Source organism: Bombina bombina, chromosome 1 (assembly GCF_027579735.1).
Source record: "Bombina bombina isolate aBomBom1 chromosome 1, aBomBom1.pri, whole genome shotgun sequence".
Taxonomy (NCBI): domain Eukaryota; kingdom Metazoa; phylum Chordata; class Amphibia; order Anura; family Bombinatoridae; genus Bombina; species Bombina bombina.
The window spans coordinates 1,059,183,292-1,059,205,132 of NC_069499.1; the positions used below are offsets into that span (position 1 = coordinate 1,059,183,292).

General features: G+C 38.1%; 1 protein-coding gene across 1 annotated transcript in view; it reads right to left on the reverse strand.

Annotated features, from left to right (window-relative positions):
* Positions 1 to 14,786: 14,786 nt before the first annotated feature.
* The window catches only part of ARFGEF2 (ADP ribosylation factor guanine nucleotide exchange factor 2), a 471,542-nt gene continuing 464,487 nt past the window's right edge, over positions 14,787 to 21,841 (reverse strand). The window contains exons 37-38 of the mRNA XM_053716931.1: positions 18,958 to 19,075; positions 14,787 to 16,869 (exon numbers count right to left, since the gene is read on the reverse strand). Of these exons, the coding sequence (XP_053572906.1) occupies positions 16,696 to 16,869; positions 18,958 to 19,075 (292 nt within the window). The 3' untranslated portion in view covers positions 14,787 to 16,695. The remainder of the gene's footprint in view (positions 16,870 to 18,957; positions 19,076 to 21,841) is intronic.

Genomic DNA, 21,841 nt, shown 5'->3' on the forward strand with positions numbered 1-21,841 from the left:
TTTTGGCAGATCACTTATGTGATATATTTTGATTTTGTTCAGGAATCACTAGTTTCCTTATCAATGTAGGAAGTCACTTGAATTTATCTTCCCTGCGTAATGTACTCTTTCTGCATTTTATATTCCATTAGTGAATTTTGAAGAATCTGATTGCTTCAACAGTTTACAATGTCTTCATCTGGCAGAATGTTTTCTCCTTAAAGGTTTTTTCCTAATAGTAGTGAATCAATGTTGAATTTCACATTCACATTTGGGGGCCTATTTATTAATCCTTTGGCTGCTAAGCCATTTCCCACGTGGGTGCTAAGCTGGATTTTCCAACGGTGGGTCTTTGGGGTCTGTAGCTGCTTAGATGCCTGAGACACAGGCTTCTAAGCAGCATGCCCCCATTTCCCTATACTGTCCATTTTTACTTTTAAATAACGTTGCACGGTGGCGTCACCGCGTGAATCATAAAGCCCTGGTGACGTCCCTCACTATTCAGGCCAGATTGCCTGGGTGAGAGCCCACAGACTGCCCTCAACATGGGTGAGTGCTATGGACGGCTCAGAGCCGTCGTCAGCACCTGACTGGGACAATTTGCAACGGCTCAAAACCATCATTAGCACTCAAAGGGTTAAAGTGCAAGTGGACATGATACAATGTAGCGTATCATGTCTGCCGGACATCGATAAATGCTGACAGCATACGCCGTCGCCATTTATCATTACACAAGCAGTTCTTGTGAACTGCTTGTGCAATGCCGCCCCCTGCATATTTGCGGCCAATCGGCCGCTAGCAGGGGATATCAATCAGCCCGATCGTATAAGATTGGGCGGATTGATGTCCGTGGCCTCAGAGCAGGCGGACAAGTTATAGAGCAGTGGTCTTTAGACCGCTGCTTCATAACTTGTTTCCAGCGAGCCTGAAGGCATGCTCAGAAACAGGGGTATCAAGCTCCATATAAAGCTTGATAAATCAGCCCCTTGATCTTATGGTCTCTTGTTTTAACCTGTCCTTTTCAGATGCTTTTCCCGAGTATACTTCTAGCTATTTGATAATCCATCTAGCTTTCCTTCATTTCCGTGTTTGTTTTACCACTTAGAGACGTATTATCAAGCTCCCTTGCTAATCATGTATTTCAGATTGCTCCAGCTTGATCGTGCAGCTCTGGTTATGCAGATCTAGATTGGAAGTCCAGTTTTTCTTATTTGTTTTTACCATCTATTTCACTATTCTTTGATTCCTCCAGAATATTTAGTCAAGGTCTTATCTGCACGTAGTATATTTACCAGCAGAGTTTCTGGTTTGTTTGCTCTTCTTGTGAGATTCCTTGTCTTATTTTCTATTAGGATAAAAAAAATTTCTTTCAAATTTTAAAAGTTTATGGTTCTTTTCATTTATCTACTTGTGGTCATTGAGTGTGAATTATTGGACACATGAAATTCCTTCCAGATTTTTTTCAGCCCATTCTTCTAGATTCGTTTTTACTTTGTTGCCTTTTTGAAGGGAGGCTTCTGTTGTGTTGATTGCACATAAGCAGTTTTAATCTTCTTTACTATCTTTTATTTGGGATAGCTTTTCTCAGGAAAACGCCTTCGCAGTCTTGGGGTTGGTAATTAGGTGCCTGCCCTAATTTTTCCCCACCCATTAACTTGTGGTCTCCACAGCATGGGTATTAGTTCCCATGAGTAATAGCTCATGGACTCTCACCACCTTATGAAGAAAACAAAATGTATGCTTACCTGATAAATTCATTTCTTTCATGGTAGTGAGAGTCCACGAGACCCGCCCTAGTTTATTGTTCCGTTTGGCAGCAGTTTAGTATGCACCTCATTTACCTTGCTTTGTCCTTTTCTGCTATATGTTAGATTGGGATATCAGAGTGGTGAGAGGAATTAAAAGCTTGTGGATTTTGTTTGGTATCTTTGCCTCCTCCTGGTGGCCAGGAGCTGAATTTTCAGGAGTAATGGCTCATATTTTTGGGCAGTGGAAAGCCACATAAAAAATATAAATAAACAAATGGAAGCTGCATGATCCTAGGCCTTAGTTTGAATCTATATTAATATATATCCCTTAAAAAAACACAATATGATCACCTTTAAAACTTTATTGATTTATCACCTGATTAAAGCATGATATAACAGTATATTACATTATATTTTACATAAAAACTTTACATAGAATTTCATATATATATATATATGTATGTATATTTCTCCTACTATTTTCAAAATGTTTACATCCAATAGGCAGGGTTTACCATTGACATAACAGTTTATAAATGATCAATTTCTAAAAAAAAATTATAAGAGAAAGCAAATAATTTAAACAAACAAAATATGCACAGGACATATATCTGGTAAAGAAGCAAGAAATAGTTTTTAGTAATTATAAAAGGGTTTGTTGAATGATTTCATATGGTGACGTATTCTCATACTGAATTGTATTTTCCACACACTATGCCACAAGACCGTAAAAAAAAGGATTCATTCTGATGTTATAAATTAAGTTATTAAATCCTGCATTTGAAGCATTACTATTCTTTAAAAATGAATCAACTATATAGTAATGAGATGTAGCAAGTACATTATATCATGTAACAATGCATAATGACAGTATCCCTTAAATGTTTTAAATAATTATATAAAATAATTAGGCCACTAATCGTAATTTGACCCGATATAGCACTTTAACATATTCTAGGGTTTACATTTTTTGTTGTTGATATTTTGACTAAACTACAAGTAGGAACAATACAGGGAAGTCTAAAGAAAATATATTGAAAACAATGAAATTAGGAAAATGTTGATGCAAATAAGTATTAAAGCAGGTTGAACTATGTAAGTTACGGTTTTGATTATCAATTCAATACATTTTAATTTATTGCAGTCTTCAAAATAATAGCAAGGTTTACACTTAAATACTCTAGAGCAAGGTCTTATTTAGAACTGCTGGGTAAATAATTTTGTGCCTGATCTATTTGTGAGCTTCCCCTTTTAATTTCAGTTCATATACAGAGACTTACCTGGAGAGAGAATGGATTGCAAATTGTCCCTGAACATGTTGCAACCCCAAGCTACACTGAGACAACCAGCAACCTAGTCACACCAAAACATCAAAAGGCGATGACAGATTTGCTGAACAACAGTAACCTCCTTCCTCTAATGCATCGGATTTCAGTGAGCCATTAAAGGATGACATTACAAGACAAAGAATATGGATTCCTGGAGAGGTTGATTAAAAACACCCCACACCAGAGCTTTAAAGTGACATTCCAGTCAAAATATAAATGCACATAGATTTATTGCATCTTTGAATAGAAACATATTTTCAATATACAAGTATTGGCAAAAATGCTTCTATTAAGAGTTATCACTGTTTTAGTGTTAACATTTTACTGTGCATGTGAAGCATAGCTAAATATTGTCACTGCACCCACATTTTAAATAATGTAGCTGCTCAGATCATCACTAGGGCTTGTATCATGTCAGCAATTAACAAATTGAGTCATTATCAGATGATACAAGCACCTTAGGCTCTCTGAACAAGTGCTGTATTTAAAATGCTGGTGCACGGTGCATACTTAAATACACTTTTGAAACAGCTATAGCTTTTATTAGAAGCATTTTTGCTAATACATGTATATTGTAAAATTGCATCTGTTCAATACCGAAATGCACCCATGTGGTTTCAAATTTTGGCTGGAATATCCCTTTAAGTATCCCTCATACTTCCCTTTCCCTCGCAGTAATACGTATAGCCAAGGATAGGAGGAAGAAGTAAGAAAGATAGGAGGATAAAGAGGTGCAAACTAGAACTGCCGCTAACCAGAAAAAAAATGGACCTTCCTTCCAAAAACTGCCTCCCTGAGGCAAAAAGATTGCAACCTTGGAATTTGTTCTACAGAAGACTCATTCTTAAAAGCCCGAGATGTAGACACAGAATGAGCTGTAATTCGTGAAGGCAGCGATTGCCCCACCTCCAAGTAAGTCATGTGAATCAAACTCTTTAACCATGAAGCTTAAGAAACCAAAGATGCCATTTTGACCTTATGTTTACCTGGAAACAGGACAGACAAGCTAGAGGCCTGAAGAAGCTCGCAAATAAAATTTTAACACTCTAATCGCATCCAGATTATGCAGCAATCTCTCCTTTGAATATTTTGGATTGGGAAATAAGTAAGGCACCACAATGTCTTGATTTAAGGGATATTAAACCTAATTTTTTTCTATCATGATTCAGATAGAGCATGCAATTTTAAGCAACTTTCTGATTTACTCCTATTATCAATTTGTCTTTGTTCTCTTGGTATCTAGTTTAAAAAGTAGGAATGTAAGCTTAGGAGCTGGCCTATTTTTGGCTCAGCACCCTGGGTATGGCTTGTTGATTGGTGGCTACCAATCAGCAAGCTCTACCCAGGTGCTAAATCAAAAATAGATGGCAGCACTATTTCATGTCATGTGCTACAAATGCCTACCTAGGTATCTCTTCAACGCAAAATGTCATGGTAACTAAGCAAAATTGACAATAGCAGTAAATTGGAAACTTTTTAAAAATTGTATGCTCTGTCTGAATCACCAAATAATTTATTTAGGTTTCATATCCCTTTAAGTCTATCTCTGAAAGACCCCAGCTATGCCCCCAACTAATTGAAAATCTTCTGATTCACCCGCATGTAATGTCTGGCTTTTCAGGCAGTCCGCTTCCCATTTGTTGACCCCAGGTATATGGATTGCTGAGATGGAACACTGATGAGCTGCTGCCCAATTCAATATCAGTGAAATCTTGTTCATCACTAAAGAACTGTGGGTACCACCCTGATGACTGATGTAGGTTACTGTTGTTATATTTTTTGACGGAATGAAAGGCAAAAAGGCTAAGCCTGAAGTGCTCTCAGTTCCAAGACAATTATTGGCATTCTTGCCCCCTTAGCTTGCTAACCCCCCTAAGATCTTCAAGCGCCCCAGACCAATACCCAACCTGACCTGACAAACTGGTGTCCGTGGTAATTATTGCGCACAACGGATACAGTAATGGGGGTGATGTCCACCAAGAAAGAGATCGTCTTCTTACCATTCCACTGACAGAGCATGCAAAGCTGTAATGGATGTAGATGAAATCCTGCAAACGGAATGGCATCTGATGTTGCCACCATGAGACCAACAACCCCCATACATTGGCCACAGAAGCCTGAGATAGGGACTGTAACTTTCAGCAAGCCGATTGTAGCTTTAGTTTGCGTTGGTTCATAGGTTATAGAAATCACCACCTCAGTAAGAAAAGGGATAGTGACACAGTCAAAATCAGAGAGACAATGTATAAGGCACAGTAATATTTGCAATATTCTCTAATAGGTTATTAAGCCTTCATGAAAAGTTGTTGGCACTCTATCAGGTTAATATAACTGAATAACACAGTAATATAATAGTGGTTATAATGCTTGCTAGTATTTAAATAAAATAAAAAATCCTGTAAGGTTACACAGTATTAAACATTTATAATATATAAAGCTCCTTCAATATACCACCCTTTCTCTTGGTGCAGGGTTAATCTTACCCCCTCTGGTAGCCAAGAGAGGAAATGGCTGTCACCAGAATGCAGGAGCCTGCACAAACCCTCTTGAGGCAGGAAAAGGTTTAACCACTACTGTTCTGGAATAAAGTTTGTCCCCTCTATATGCAGTGCGCATTCGCATGCCGCTTGGTGCCAGGTTAGTGCTCCCTTAACAAGATAGATGATCACTGCGCTGAAAATAGTTAAAAAAAAAAAAGTGTCACACACTTAAAGTGGCAACTAAGGAAAAGTAGCTGCAACCTGCTAAACAAATTTCATCCCTTTGCCCAAAAAGTCTCTTTTAATGCTCAATTACAGTCACACTTGGTTAGTTTTAAATTAGAGCTTCACAAGCTATTTCAAAGTCTACTATCTCTCTGAGCTACCAAGGCTGATGCTTTATTTGAAAACACAAAAACCATATAATAAATGTTTGCCAAACATTAATACATAGTATAGCATACGTATCTGTGCGCAGAATTATATACTGGTGGCTATGATGAACACTACTTAGTGTGCCTTCTAATAGCCAAAGGGCTGTAAAGAGGAATGCAGGTACTTAGCCATTAACTTCCCCACCCCTGATTTTACCCTGAATACAGTATGCAGGTACAGTAGATTGCCCATCCCGTGCTGTAACTAACAGAAGAAGATATACTGAGGGAGTACATGTTCATGTCCAAACAAGAGGTGTCTAAGGAACTTTCCCAGTGACACCTGTAACACACTTCTGACAACTACCGGGTGTAGATTTACATTGCACAGCCAGAACTCTCCTATGTCCCTCTCTTCCAGGACTTATTATACGAGGGAAATTTGGGATTAATGTACCAGTAATTCTTAAATAAAACCTGAGCACTTTTATCCTTGCCTTTTACTACACAAGGCAACAAGCTACTAGGAGGGAAAGGGAAGTAGGAGGGATACTTAAAGTTCTGGTGTGGGATTGGAATTGTAGACTCTCACCACCTTAAGAAAGAAAATGCAATCCTTTAAGGGTAGAGCTGGGACAATTTTCCCTAGAAGGAAGGTGAATACTGATACAAATGGTTGAAAGAGAGATTTTGTTCAGATTCTACCAACTGAAGCTCTGGAGAACCTAAAACCTCAAAGAAGAGTAACAATCTGACAGTTTATATGATAATGCCAAAGGTTCTGTCCAGTTCATGGTATCCCTAGACACTGAGATCTTGCTTGCTTAAAAAAATAAAATAAACAAACATCGACCATGAAAAGACCATTATGACTGTGGCTATTCCCAAAAGTAAGAAGCAAGAACTCCAAAATGAAAATATTTCACAGTAAATCTGAAAAAATGAAATGACCACCTGGCTCTACAGAAACTATAACTAGATGGTCTTTACAAGAACGTATGGCTATTTCAAGTCCAAAACCAGGCAGTACTGACCTTTATTTGGAAAAGGAAGATGTTTAAATAAAATACCTTACCCAGTATTGATATAAGAAAAAGATTAACGGGATATTGCACACTAGATTTTCTTTGCATAAATGTTTTGTAGATGATCCTTTTATATAGCTCATCCTGAAGTGTTTTGTAACAATGTATAGTTTTGCTTATCTTTTAATAACATTGTGCTGATTTTAAAACACCTAACCAAGCCCCAAAGTGTCAGCTGTATACGTTTCTTTACAAACTCCTGTCATCTGTATTTTCATATACAGGGAAGGGGGGATGAGTGTCCACTCTTCCTGTTTTCCCATCCCCTTTTAATGGGTGTCCCAGACTAACCTCATCAACAGTGCTACTGGGAGATTCTAAGTATGTTTTTAAAAGGTTTTATACTGGATTTTTAGGATATGTGCATATTATTCTTTATAGTGGTGTATTACATGCAGTTATATGAAAATGTGTCCCTTAAAAAAATACAAATTAAAAGATCCTGAATGCAAACCCAAAGGGTTCTTTTCATCAAATATTGAGGGATCAGAAAAAGAAACAAATAATTGTGCATGGGGGGCAGACAAAATCTTTCCTGCATCCTGGTACATAATACTGTTAACCCCGGACACTAACAAAATGACAGCCATGTTCTCTAAAGGGGAATACTGATCAGGAACATAGTAAATATCTGGCTTTTGAGCCTAATGTATTGTTACTATTGAAGGAATCCAAATGTGACTTTTCACACAATTTTTAACATAGAAAGAAAGACATTTGTCAGCAATCATAACATACAAGAAATTCTAACACTTTAACATATAAATGTACAAGTCTTGAGCCATACAGCCATATGACCATAAACAAAAAGGAGGTATGTGTATAAGGAGCTAGACTTAAAAGAATATAAAAGGAATATAAAAAACAGAATTTATGTTTACCTGATAAATTACTTTCTCCAACGGTGTGTCCGGTCCACGGCGTCATCCTTACTTGTGGGATATTCTCTTCCCCAACAGGAAATGGCAAAGAGCCCAGCAAAGCTGGTCACATGATCCCTCCTAGGCTCCGCCTACCCCAGTCATTCGACCGACGTAAAGGAGGAATATTTGCATAGGAGAAACCATATGATACCGTGGTGACTGTAGTTAAAGAAAATAAATTATCAGACCTGATTAAAAAACCAGGGCGGGCCGTGGACCGGACACACCGTTGGAGAAAGTAATTTATCTGGTAAACATAAATTCTGTTTTCTCCAACATAGGTGTGTCCGGTCCACGGCGTCATCCTTACTTGTGGGAACCAATACCAAAGCTTTAGGACACGGATGAAGGGAGGGAGCAAATCAGGTCACCTAAATGGAAGGCACCACGGTTTGCAAAACCTTTCTCCCAAAAATAGCCTCAGAAGAAGCAAAAGTATCAAACTTGTAAAATTTGGTAAAAGTGTGCAGTGAAGACCAAGTCGCTGCCCTACATATCTGATCAACAGAAGCCTCGTTCTTGAAGGCCCATGTGGAAGCCACAGCCCTAGTGGAATGAGCTGTGATTCTTTCAGGAGGCTGCCGTCCGGCAGTCTCATAAGCCAATCTGATGATGCTTTTAATCCAAAAAGAGAGAGAGGTAGAAGTTGCTTTTTGACCTCTCCTTTTACCAGAATAAACAACAAACAAGGAAGATGTTTGTCTAAAATCCTTTGTAGCATCTAAATAGAATTTTAGAGCGCGAACAACATCCAAATTGTGCAACAAACGTTCCTTCTTTGAAACTGGATTCGGACACAAAGAAGGCACGACTATCTCCTGGTTAATGTTTTTGTTAGAAACAACTTTCGGAAGAAAACCAGGTTTAGTACGGAAAACCACCTTATCTGCATGGAAAACCAGATAAGGAGGAGAACACTGCAGAGCAGATAATTCTGAAACTCTTCTAGCAGAAGAAATTGCAACCAAAAACAAAACTTTCCAAGATAATAACTTAATATCAACGGAATGCAAGGGTTCAAACGGAACCCCCTGAAGAACTGAAAGAACTAAGTTGAGACTCCAAGGAGGAGTCAAAGGTTTGTAAACAGGCTTGATTCTAACCAGAGCCTGAACAAAGGCTTGAACATCTGGCACAGCTGCCAGCTTTTTGTGAAGTAACACAGACAAGGCAGAAATCTGTCCCTTCAAGGAACTTGCCGATAATCCTTTCTCCAATCCTTCTTGAAGAAAGGATAGAATCTTAGGAATCTTTACCTTGTTCCAAGGGAATCCTTTAGATTCACACCAACAGATATATTTTTTCCATATTTTGTGGTAAATTTTTCTAGTTACAGGCTTTCTGGCCTGAACAAGAGTATCAATAACAGAATCTGAGAACCCTCGTTTTGATAAGATCAAGCGTTCAATCTCCAAGCAGTCAGCTGGAGTGAGACCAGATTCGGATGTTCGAACGGACCTTGAACAAGAAGGTCTCGTCTCAAAGGTAGCTTCCATGGTGGAGCCGATGACATATTCACCAGATCTGCATACCAAGTATGTAGCTATCAAGATCACCGACGCCCTCTCCTGATTGATCCTGGCTACCAGCCTGGGGATGAGAGGAAACGGCGGGAATACATAAGCTAGTTTGAAGGTCCAAGGTGCTACTAGTGCATCTACTAGAGTCGCCTTGGGATCCCTGGATCTGGACCCGTAGCAAGGAACCTTGAAGTTCTGATGAGAGGCCATCAGATCCATGTCTGGAATGCCCCACAATTGAGTAATTTGGGCAAAGATTTCCGGATGGAGTTCCCACTCCCCCGGATGTAATGTCTGACGACTCAGAAAATCCGCTTCCCAATTTTCCACTCCTGGAATGTGGATTGCAGACAGGTGGCAGGAGTGAGTCTCCGCCCATTGAATGATTTTGGTCACTTCTTCCATCGCCAGGGAACTCCTTGTTCCCCCCTGATGGTTGATGTACGCAACAGTCGTCATGTTGTCTGATTGAAACCGTATGAACTTGGCCTTTGCTAGCTGAGGCCAAGCCTTGAGAGCATTGAATATCGCTCTCAGTTCCAGAATATTTATCGGTAGAAGAGATTCTTCCCGAGACCAAAGACCCTGAGCTTTCAGGGGTCCCCAGACCGCGCCCCAGCCCATCAGACTGGCGTCGGTCGTGACAATGACCCACTCTGGTCTGCGGAAGGTCATCCCTTGTGACAGGTTGTCCAGGGACAGCCACCAACGAAGTGAGTCTCTGGTCCTCTGATTTACTTGAATCGTCGGAGACAAGTCTGTATAGTCCCCATTCCACTGACTGAGCATGCACAGTTGTAATGGTCTTAGATGAATGCGCGCAAAAGGAACTATGTCCATTGCCGCTACCATCAAACCTATTACTTCCATGCACTGCGCTATGGAAGGAAGAGGAACGGAATGAAGTGTTTGACAAGAGTTTAGAAGTTTTGTTTTTCTGGCCTCTGTCAGAAAAATCCTCATTTCTAAGGAGTCTATTATTGTTCCCAAGAAGGGAACCCTTGTTGACGGAGATAGAGAACTCTTTTCTACGTTCACTTTCCATCCGTGAGATCTGAGAAAGGCCAGGACTATGTCCGTGTGAGCCTTTGCTTGAGGAAGGGACGACGCTTGAATCAGAATGTCGTCCAAGTAAGGTACTACTGCAATGCCCCTTGGTCTTAGTACCGCTAGAAGGGACCCTAGTACCTTTGTGAAAATCCTTGGAGCAGTGGCTAATCCGAAAGGAAGTGCCACGAACTGGTAATGCTTGTCCAGGAATGCGAACCTTAGGAACCGATGATGTTCCTTGTGGATAGGAATATGTAGATACGCATCCTTTAAATCCACCGTGGTCATGAATTGACCTTCCTGGATGGAAGGAAAAATTGTTCGAATAGTTTCCATTTTGAACGATGGAACCTTGAGAAACTTGTTTAGGATCTTGAGATCCAAGATTGGTCTGAACGTTCCCTCTTTTTTGGGAACTACGAACAGATTGGAGTAGAACCCCATCCCTTGTTCTCCTAATGGAACAGGATGAATCACTCCCATTTTTAACAGGTCTTCTACACAATGTAAGAATGCCTGTCTCTTTATGTGGTCTGAAGACAATTGAGACCTGTGGAACCTCCCCCTTGGGGGAAGCCCCTTGAATTCCAGAAGATAACCTTGGGAGACTATTTCTAGTGCCCAAGGATCCAGAACATCTCTTGCCCAAGCCTGAGCGAAGAGAGAGAGTCTGCCCCCCACCAGATCCGGTCCCGGATCGGGGGCCAACATTTCATGCTGTCTTGGTAGCAGTGGCAGGTTTCTTGGCCTGCTTTCCCTTGTTCCAGCCTTGCATTGGTCTTCTGTCCATAATCTCCTCATAAGGAGGAGAATCACTATCGATCGCCTTTTCTAGCTCATCGAACCAGAAACACGCGGCTGTAGTGACAGGGACAATGCATGAAATTGGTTGTAGAAGGTAACCTTGCTGAACAAACATCTTTTTAAGCAAACCTTCTAATTTTTTATCCATAGGATCTTTGAAAGCACAACTATCTTCTATGGGTATAGTGGTGCGTTTGTTTAAAGTAGAAACCGCCCCCTCGACCTTGGGGACTGTCTGCCATAAGTCCTTTCTGGGGTCGACCATGGGAAACAATTTTTTAAATATGGGGGGAGGGACGAAAGGTATACCGGGCCTTTCCCATTCTTTATTTACAATGTCCGCCACCCGCTTGGGTATAGGAAAAGCTTCTGGGGGCCCCGGGACCTCTAGGAACTTGTCCATTTTACATAGTTTCTCTGGGATGATCAAATTCTCACAATCATCCAGAGTGGATAACACCTCCTTAAGCAGAGCGCGGAGATGTTCCAACTTAAATTTAAATGTAATCACATCGGGTTCAGCTTGTTGAGAAATTTTCCCTGAATCTGAAATTTCTCCCTCAGACAAAACCTCCCTGGCCCCCTCAGACTGGTGTAGGGGCATATCAGAACCATTATCATCAGCGTCCTCATGCTCTTCAGTATCTAAAACAGAGCAGTCGCGCTTACGCTGATAAGTGGGCATTTTGGCTAAAATGTTTTTGATAGAATTATCCATTACAGCCGTTAATTGTTGCATAGTAAGGAGTATTGGCGCGCTAGATGTACTAGGGGCCTCCTGAGTGGGCAAGACTGGTGTAGACGAAGGAGGGAATGATGCAGTACCATGCTTACTCCCCTCACTTGAGGAATCATCTTGGGCATCATTTTCAGTGTCACATAAATCACATCTATTTAAATGAGAAGGAACCTTGGCTTCCCCACATTCAGAACACAGTCTATCTGGTAGTTCAGACATGTTAAACAGGCATAAACTTGATAACAAAGTACAAAAAACGTTTTAAAATAAAACCGTTACTGTCACTTTAAATTTTAAACTGAACACACTTTATTACTGCAATTGCGAAAAAGTATGAAGGAATTGTTCAAAATTCACCAAAATTTCACCACAGTGTCTTAAAGCCTTAAAAGTATTGCACACCAAATTTGGAAGCTGTAACCCTTAAAATAACGGAACCGGAGCCGTTTTTATCTTTAACCCCTTTACAGTCCCTGGTATCTGCTTTGCTGAGACCCAACCAAGCCCAAAGGGGAATACGATACCAAATGACGCCTTCAGAAAGTCTTTTTTATGTATCAGAGCTCCTCACACATGCGACTGCATGTCATGCTTCTCAAAAACAAGTGCGCAATACCGGCGCGAAAATGAGGCTCTGCCTATGATTAGGGAAAGCCCCTAGAGAATAAGGTGTCTAAAACAGTGCCTGCCGATATTATTTTACAAAAATACCCAGATTAAATGATTCCTCAAGGCTAAATATGTTTATATATGAATCGATTTAGCCCAGAAAATGTCTACAGTCTTAACAAGCCCTTGTGAAGCCCTTATTTACTCTGTAATAAAAATGGCTTACCGGATCCCATAGGGAAAATGACAGCTTCCAGCATTACATCGTCTTGTTAGAATGTGTCATACCTCAAGCAGCAAAAGTCTGCTCACTGTTCCCCCAACTGAAGTTAATTCCTCTCAACAGTCCTGTGTGGAACAGCCATCGATTTTAGTAACGGTTGCTAAAATCATTTTCCTCTTACAAACAGAAATCTTCATCTCTTTTCTGTTTCAGAGTAAATAGTACATACCAGCACTATTTTAAAATAACAAACTCTTGATTGAATAATAAAAACTACAGTTAAACACTAAAAAACTCTAAGCCATCTCCGTGGAGATGTTGCCTGTACAACGGCAAAGAGAATGACTGGGGTAGGCGGAGCCTAGGAGGGATCATGTGACCAGCTTTGCTGGGCTCTTTGCCATTTCCTGTTGGGGAAGAGAATATCCCACAAGTAAGGATGACGCCGTGGACCGGACACACCTATGTTGGAGAAAAGGAGACTATTTCAAATTAGAAAAATAGGATGGGTAAAATTCCTAACAGAATATATTTAGTGGTAGCAAATGAACCAGAAGATCTGGATGATGAAATATCAAATACAAGATAATAAACCTTTAAAAAAAGACCGACAAAACCTGCATATCCTCAAAATCCCTGAGGAAGAATCATTGTTCATCGAAATAGAACAAAGGGTTCAAATGGAAATTGGCGTATTCTCATATTTGTGGTAAATAGATAAACAGATTCAAAACACAGAGGAAAAAAATAAGAAACAAATAAAGGGAGACAATTCATTAAAAATTGGAGACATTTTTTCATCCTTAGTTACAGCAATAAAGGAATAAAATGAAACGGGAGAAAAATGCTAAAAAAACCAAGGTGGGAGGAACTAGAAGAATAATTCACATTTTTTTTTATTTCAGATTTCTCACGAATTCAGACGGATTAATTCTAAGCTGGCTGCATAAGGCGCTAAAAGATGGTCAGGTTGTTGTATCCTTACTGCAACAAGACTCTGATCAAGTACTATAAGGTTTGTCAGTGTACAATAAAAGAAGCCTTTCAGGATGCACTACATACTACATTACTTACAAAAGAGTGGATACAAATCTGAAGCTGGCAGATAGGAGAGGTACGTAGAAAAGCAAAACGAAATGAGCAGTCCTAAAACTTCTTTACTAAAACAATTGCTATTGTTTACCAGTAATGGAAGGAACTTACAAAATCCAATAATAATCTCTTACGAGTCCCCTGCAAATCCTTAGTAGTCTGGGACTAGTGAACTATAGAAAATAAAGTTAGGAAGCAAGACTACAATCCTATTCATGTACTACAATATATACGGACATGATAAAGAAACAAATTCAGTGTAGTAAATAGAAATGCAACATAAAAACATGAATCTCTCCATACCTCTATATTGTTAATTCTCAAACCAGGACAAAATGTTGAGGTAATAGGGGAATGGATAGTTAGAGGAGGGACTTTAATCAAATGGCGGGGGGGGGGGGGGAAACAGCGAGTGAATTGCACACGACACAGTATGACCATATTGGATAACTAGATAAGCACAAATGATACAACCTTTCAATAAAAAATAAAAAGATAAATAGGGAAATAGTGCTCCTGCGTAAAGATATTATGCCAGCAACATACTATAACTAATAAATCACTTCCATTGCAAAAACAAGATGTGTTTTTAGCAAAACTATAACCGTTTATTTTCTTGCCAAATAAAAACGCTGTTTTACAAGCAAAGCGTTTCTACATTCTACCCCTCTGCTTAGCCTGCGTTTTTAATTTAGTCTTGCTTAGCTTCCAGAGGCTGCATATAATGTAAATCTGTACGCAGGCTACGTAGCAACAGACTGACCGCAAACAGCAAAACTTTGTTCGGAGTGGAAAAAAGAAAAGCAAAAGAAATCTTAGTAAATAAGTCATCTAATGTGAATTTTGCATTTTTATTTAGTAAAACAACACAGGCAAACATTTTTATTTTTGCAATGGAAATAATTAATTACAATTAATTTAGCACTTCCATGTCTACTTAAAGGGATAGAAATGTCAAAATAGAAATATACAAGGGTGCATTTAAATTTTAAAAGGTACATAAACATAAAAAAAAAATGTCCACGGTCCTTTGTTGAAAAGTTTAGGAACAGCAGTGTACTTCTGGAAGCCAGTTGCTGATTGTTTGTTGCACATATATGCTTCGTCATTGGATAGAAGAAAATTGGAAAGTTGTTTAAAAGTGTATGCTCTACCTGAATCGTGAATAGAAGCATTTTTGCAATATACTTTCATTCTAGTAAAAGTGTTCACTTTTTCAGGGGCATATACACATATGCTGTGAGGTCAACCACACCACAGAAAGCCAGCAGTCACTTGTATGACACTGATGCAATACACACCACTGCAAGCTCTCTGAACTTGAATACTGGTGCACGGGTCCTCGCAGCATATGTGCGTATGCCACGGCAAAACAGTAATAACGTTTACATGCATTTAAATACGGTGCTTGATCTTTTTTCATCTTTAGCAAATGTAAAATTACCATATAGTTCGTTAAAATCCTGCGACAATGACTCGACATATAAATCAAATCTATGAATCTAGCGCTATAAAATGAATATCATTGCTAGAAAAGTCACAATACACAAATGCTTCTTTTTCCCTACTACACCTGATGCATTTCTACTCCCCATGACCCAAAAGTTAAAATAAATAAATACATTGAGTACACATAAAACTTGTCAAGTTTTTGTTTGACAAACATGTAACACACTTACTAAACCTTTCCATGTGCAGTAAAAAGGCATCATTTTGTCATGATGTTGTTAACACTGGTGCATAAATAGAAACTACTTGTTATAGCTGACGGATCGTTAGGCTTTAGAAATCTTGCACAACAGAAAGGTCTTTGGGCTTTGAATACTGATAACGCAACACTTTTCTTGAGATTAAATCAATTTGGGCATGTTTTTTTGAGAGACTTTTAAGCACCTTTCAGATGTGCTGTAAAAGGACGGCCTTCACTACAACCAAATGTCTTTAAGGTCTGTAAACAGTTACAAGATTAGTATTAATTTATAGAAAGTGTAATTTCAAGCTTGGTCCAACACCACATTTGCTGAGAACTTTCATATATTCTCCCTTAATAAGTGATATAGAGCTTCATTAACTTAACCCTTAACAATCTATACATTTTTACTGAAACTTAAAAAAATAAAATAAATATATTTTATTTATAGAGATGCAGTGGCAAAACGAATGCATGTTCCTAACGAATGAAGCAGGGAACAACGGTCAAATAGCAGAGAAAAAATGAAAATATATTTCCACCCATCAAAAAAGCTTCAAACCCTCCCACGTAGCAAAAATAAAAATATATAATTAGTTTGCCCTCTTCCTTCTAAAAATGATAAATAGAACAGTCCAAATGATGCAATTACATTATCACAGTATGAATAGGAAATCCAACAGCAATTACAATAGGTTTGAGTAAGTTATAGCATTTCTAAATTTAAATGACGGGATAGAATGGCTGCAACATTTTTGTAATATTTGGCTAAAATATATATTAAACAAGATGACCAGAGAAAACAAAACAAGCGACATACTGCCTTCTGTTCAGTTGTATAAGCTGTATCCATTTAGCTATTAAAATTATACAGTTCCTAGCAAATGACCCAGAAAAATAAAGTGCCACTTTTGGTATACCAAGGGTGTAGACAGCAACCATCACATAAAAATGTCTCTTCGATGGCAATTTTACCAGCAGAACTGGTTGTGATTGCTACACAAGAGGCGGCTACTGTTGTAAGGAATCACAGGCTTACTGGTAAAACGTGCTATGTAGATAAACTAGATTCTGATGTCTGTAAATTAATTTTTGGCATCCAGATCTTATAAACAACCCCGATGCGCAGGAAAAACTTCCGCAAAACAACACGAAGCTCGGGAATCAAGTCAAACTGCATGATCTCGCACAGGTATGGGTAATACGTTGATGCATGAGCTTTAAACTACAAATAAAAGAGAAAAAAAATTAGAAGATAAAATATGAGATAAACAACCATTGTAATACATGAACTGCAATAGCATTTTTGTAGAAATTCAACATTTACTGAAATACATACACTTATGTAGCTATTTATTCAGATATGTTGCTCTCTATTATAAGTCCTACCTATGACAATACATGGAGTACATTCTTTGACTTTCCTCCAATATGAATTATAATGAGTACTTACTACTTTAAAGGCGGCGAAGGGCAGATGAAGACAGATATGTATAAAAACAATGTTCAGGGGTATCACAGTCTGTTTTTAAAGGATCTTATTATAAATAGTATGTTATCAAGGCTTAATTGTGGTTACCTATAGAGGAGATTAACCTGCTATACAAACAAAAGCACTGTGTAATGCTGAATCTACACACTACAGGTTACAAAGCAATTGTAACCACAACCTATACACCCTACATTGTTTTCTGTGAGTTGTTCCTGACCTAGCAGAATATTAATCATTTAAAGGATATAATAGTAAAAAAAAAAAAAAAGACATGCTCCAATTCGTTAATAGCATGTAATTTTAATACTAGCGACCCTGAACTACTACATTGTTTAACTAGCGCAAAGGTGTTAAACACACAGTAGTGCAGGATTAATAAGTTTAGGATTATTATGGTGCTTTAATCTTTTCTAGACCTGTTTAACTTTGTTCTTTTGCATTTTCCGGTCTCCTTGTTGTGTGAGGAATTACTATTATGTTTTCTGTGTGCATGTTGTGTATATTTTCTATCCTCTGGACCACAATAATTCATCTTACGGATGGCATCTACTGGAAATGGAATAAACTGAGGAAGAAATTAAGATCAAAATAAGAAATATGCAAGACCAGAAATATTTACTGTGCTCTTCAGCAGTCTAATAGTATCATTATTGTACTGCAATTATGCAACCTTTACAAACTGTTAGTTCCAAATGTTATATCTTGCTTATTTGCAAAATCATATTGTAAAGAAGGCATTAGCAACCAATGAAATAAGGGCTACTGTAGATCTCCCCATTGGTTATCAGCCATTTCTTCTACATACCTTTCTAAAATTCTACACTCAAAGTTCCAAGATACAAGTTGGTTCTTCAATGTTAGTATTTGGAGTCATTGTGCAATTAAAAAAAAAAAAAAGAAAAAAAAGAGAGACTGCACTAAATATTATGGTGTAGTGTTTTTTTTTTTGTGCCTTCGTAATTGTCTTATGTTGAGGAGGAAACCTTGTTCACTATAACGCAATACAAAACAACTGGAAGCAAAAACTTCTCAGTGTGCTTACAATGCCAAAACATGATATGAAAACATCTGAAAGCATTATAAAACTGAATAAAGTATGCTATTTAGCAAGAACATTCTCACTTAGATAACCTTGCTATGATTTGTCAGGTTACAGCGAGGTGCTGGGACTGGGGAGAATGGCTTCAATGTTTAACTCAAAATATAGAGCAGCCATTTCATCCTATTTCATTAGCTGGACTCACTTCTCTATCAACAGTATACTCTGCTAGCTAGTTGCAAGGAAAATATATGTGCCACTGGAAATATTCATTGGAAACATAGAATGGGTAGAGAAAAAAAGGGGGAAAGTGTCTCCATGTAAACAATGGTGCACAGAGGACACTACCATCAATTCAGACCTTATGTACATTAAATAGCTCTATATCTAATAACATGGGGAATAGTCAGAAGACACACAAAAGAAATACAGATATTTTTGTATCACAAAACAAGCAAGAGGATACAAAATTCAACAAAGTACAATAAGCAATTGAGAACATTATTACTCACTTAACCAAGATACTTGTTGGAGAACAATATGGCCTTTAGTAGGTATTTTAAGTGTGTATAAGTAATATGATGATCTAGAGACACAGTAGAAAGAATACGTATGCAGGAGGACCTTGAACTAATGTTTGGAATACTTTCCCACAAAAGGCCCATTAACACACTGGCATTGGTTTGCTCCTATGCATTTGTAAGAGGGTGCCACTGAAATGGTTACGTCCTGCTATTGTACAGAAATAGCTTCAAAGATTATTGTTTAAGTCCAAAACTTACCTTTTCATCACTGACTTTAAGTGTTTTAGTTAAAAGTAATAGCAGCAGATTAGTCCACGCCTCTCGATGACTTTCTGAATTTACTGTGATAAAGTAGGATAGTGCTTCACTGCAGACACTGAAAAAAACAATATATCCTATATATTTATTTTATTCCTATTTGTATATTAATATATGCGATTCAATAATATAATAATGAATCAACAACAAGCATGATGTTACCAATAAGAAGGTGAATGGCCCTCCTCAATAATATACATACTGCAATTTATTACAATAAAAGCAAAACACAAATAGTGATACCATATGCCCTGTGTGGTTACATAAATACACTTATTCTTACAACTCAAACAGCAGAAATCCATTAGGGAGAGTAGTATGATGGCACCTGCAACCGACCATCCTTCTAGCTGAGGTAACAGCTAGGAACAAAACTGCCTTCAATGCCAGATTCCAGTCATAGGACAAATCATTGTAAAAGCTTCTCTAGGATCCCCCTTGTTCAGAAATGGCAGGCATGCATGACTTTGCCATTGATTTCTGGTAATTAGAAGGTCGTTAATCGCAGCTGGCACCACACTTCTGAAAATCCCAGCAGCAAAAAGGGTTAATCAGGTTTTAAAAGTAATATTTGCTGTAATGTAGGGATTACCCTCCCACCTGACACCTCCCATCCCCAGTATTTATATATACACAGTAAAGGAGAGTAGATCTCACAAAATAAGTGAGTTCTAAAAGTCTAGGTAATCAGCACCTATAAATCTATATCTAAATAAGTAAAAATGCAGAAACACAAGATTTATGCACAAAAATATATAACAAATTTATTAGTAATACAAATAATATGAGCATATAAAATCATTAAAGTAAGGGTCCCCCACATTATAATATCAGCACAAGGAAATAGCCAGCATAGGAGAATAAACTTGTGGTGCACCTTGTTCTCCATTATAAGCTGAATGGAAAAAGTCAATGCAGAAAAGCATAAATGCATAAGTGTTTAGCAAGCCCAGCGTAGCAGTAAATGCCAAAATAGTTCTCCAGTATAAGCTGAATGGAAAATATATATATGTTGTGGGTAAAGAAAGAAATTGGGTAATCCTAGCATTAGCCGGGTTAACCTGACATTAACCAAGTGGCTGTAGGTAAAGCCAGATGTAACATAATAAATCTTCTCAGAGCGCATCGAGTCACTGCATCAAAACTTAATTTATGTAAGAACTTACCTGATAAATTCATTTCTTTCATAGTTGCAACAGTCCATGAGCTAGTGAAGTATGGAATATACTTTCCTACCAGGAGGGGGCAACGTTTCCCAAACCTCAAAATGCCTATAAATACACCTCCTACCTCACTCATAACCTTTGTTTAATGTATAGCCAAGAAGTGAGGTGTAAAAGAAGGACTAAAAAGCTTAAAAAAAGAGGAAACTGGAAAAAATAAAATGCTTTATACAAAGAATCATAACCACCAAAAAAAGGGTGGGTCTCATGGACTCTTGCCACTATGAAAGAAATGAATTTATCAGGTGAGTTCTTACATAAATTATGTTTTCTTTTATGTAAGTGGCAAGAGTCCATGAGCTAGTGACGTATTAAATATAAAACCCAAGATGTGGAAAACCATGAGTCACTAGAGAGGAAGGGATAAAATAACAAAAGTTAAATCCGCTGAGAAATTAAATCCCAAATAATTAAGTTTTTTTTAAAAAAAAATATATATAAAAAAACCTCAAATCAAAAGGCATTAGAATCAAACGGAGACAACTGCCTGAAGAACCTTTCTACCAAAGGCTGCTTCCGAGGAAGCAAACACATCAAAATGGTAAAATTTAGTAAAAGTATGCAAAGAAGACCAAGTTGCTGCTTTGCAAATTTGATCAACTGAAGCTTCATTCTTAAAAACCCAAGACTAATCTAGTCGAATGAGCTGTAATTCTCTGAGGTGGAGACTGCCCCGCCTCCAAATAAGCTTTGTGAATCAAAAGTTTCAACCAAGATGCCAAATAAATGGCAGAGGCTTTCTGACCTTTCCTGGAACCAGAAAAAAAATACAAATAGACTAGAAGTCTTTCTGGAATCTTTAGTAGCCTCAACATAATATGTCAAAGCTCTTACCACATCCAAAGAATGTAAAGACTTTTCAAGAGTATTCTTAGGTTTAGGACACAAGGAAGAACAACAATTTCCCTATTTATGTTGATAGAATTCACAACTTTAGGCAACATTTTAAATGAAGTCCGCAAAACAGCTTTATCTTAATGGAAAATCAGATAAAGGAGACTCACAAGAGAGAGCAGACAATTCGGAAACTCTACTAGCAGAAGAGTTAGCCAAAAGAAATAACACTTTCCAAGAAAGTAGTTTAATATCCAAAGAAAGCATAGGCTTAAAAGGAGGAGCCTGCAAAATTTTCAAACCAAATTGAGACTCCAAGGAGGAGAAATAGAATCAAAGCCTGACCAAAACAGTGAATATCAGGAAGTTTAGAAATCTTTCTATGATATAAGACAGAGCAGAAATTTGTCCTTTCAAAGTATTTGCAGACAAACACTTATCCAAACCATCCTGAAGAAACTGTAAAATCCTAGGAATTCTGAAAGAATGCCAAGATTAAAATATAGGCTTTCCAAACACAATGATAAATTTTCCTTGAAACAGACTTACGCACCTGTATAATAGTGCTAATCACTGAGTCAGAGAAACCTCTATGACTAAGCACTAAACATTCAATTTCCATACCATCAAATTTAGAGATTTGAGATCCTGATGGAAAAACGGTCCTCGAGACAAAAGGTCTGGGCTTAAAGGAAGTGGCCAAGGCTGGCAATTTTACATCGGACAAGATTTGCATACCAAAACCTGTGAAGCCATGCTGGTGCTAT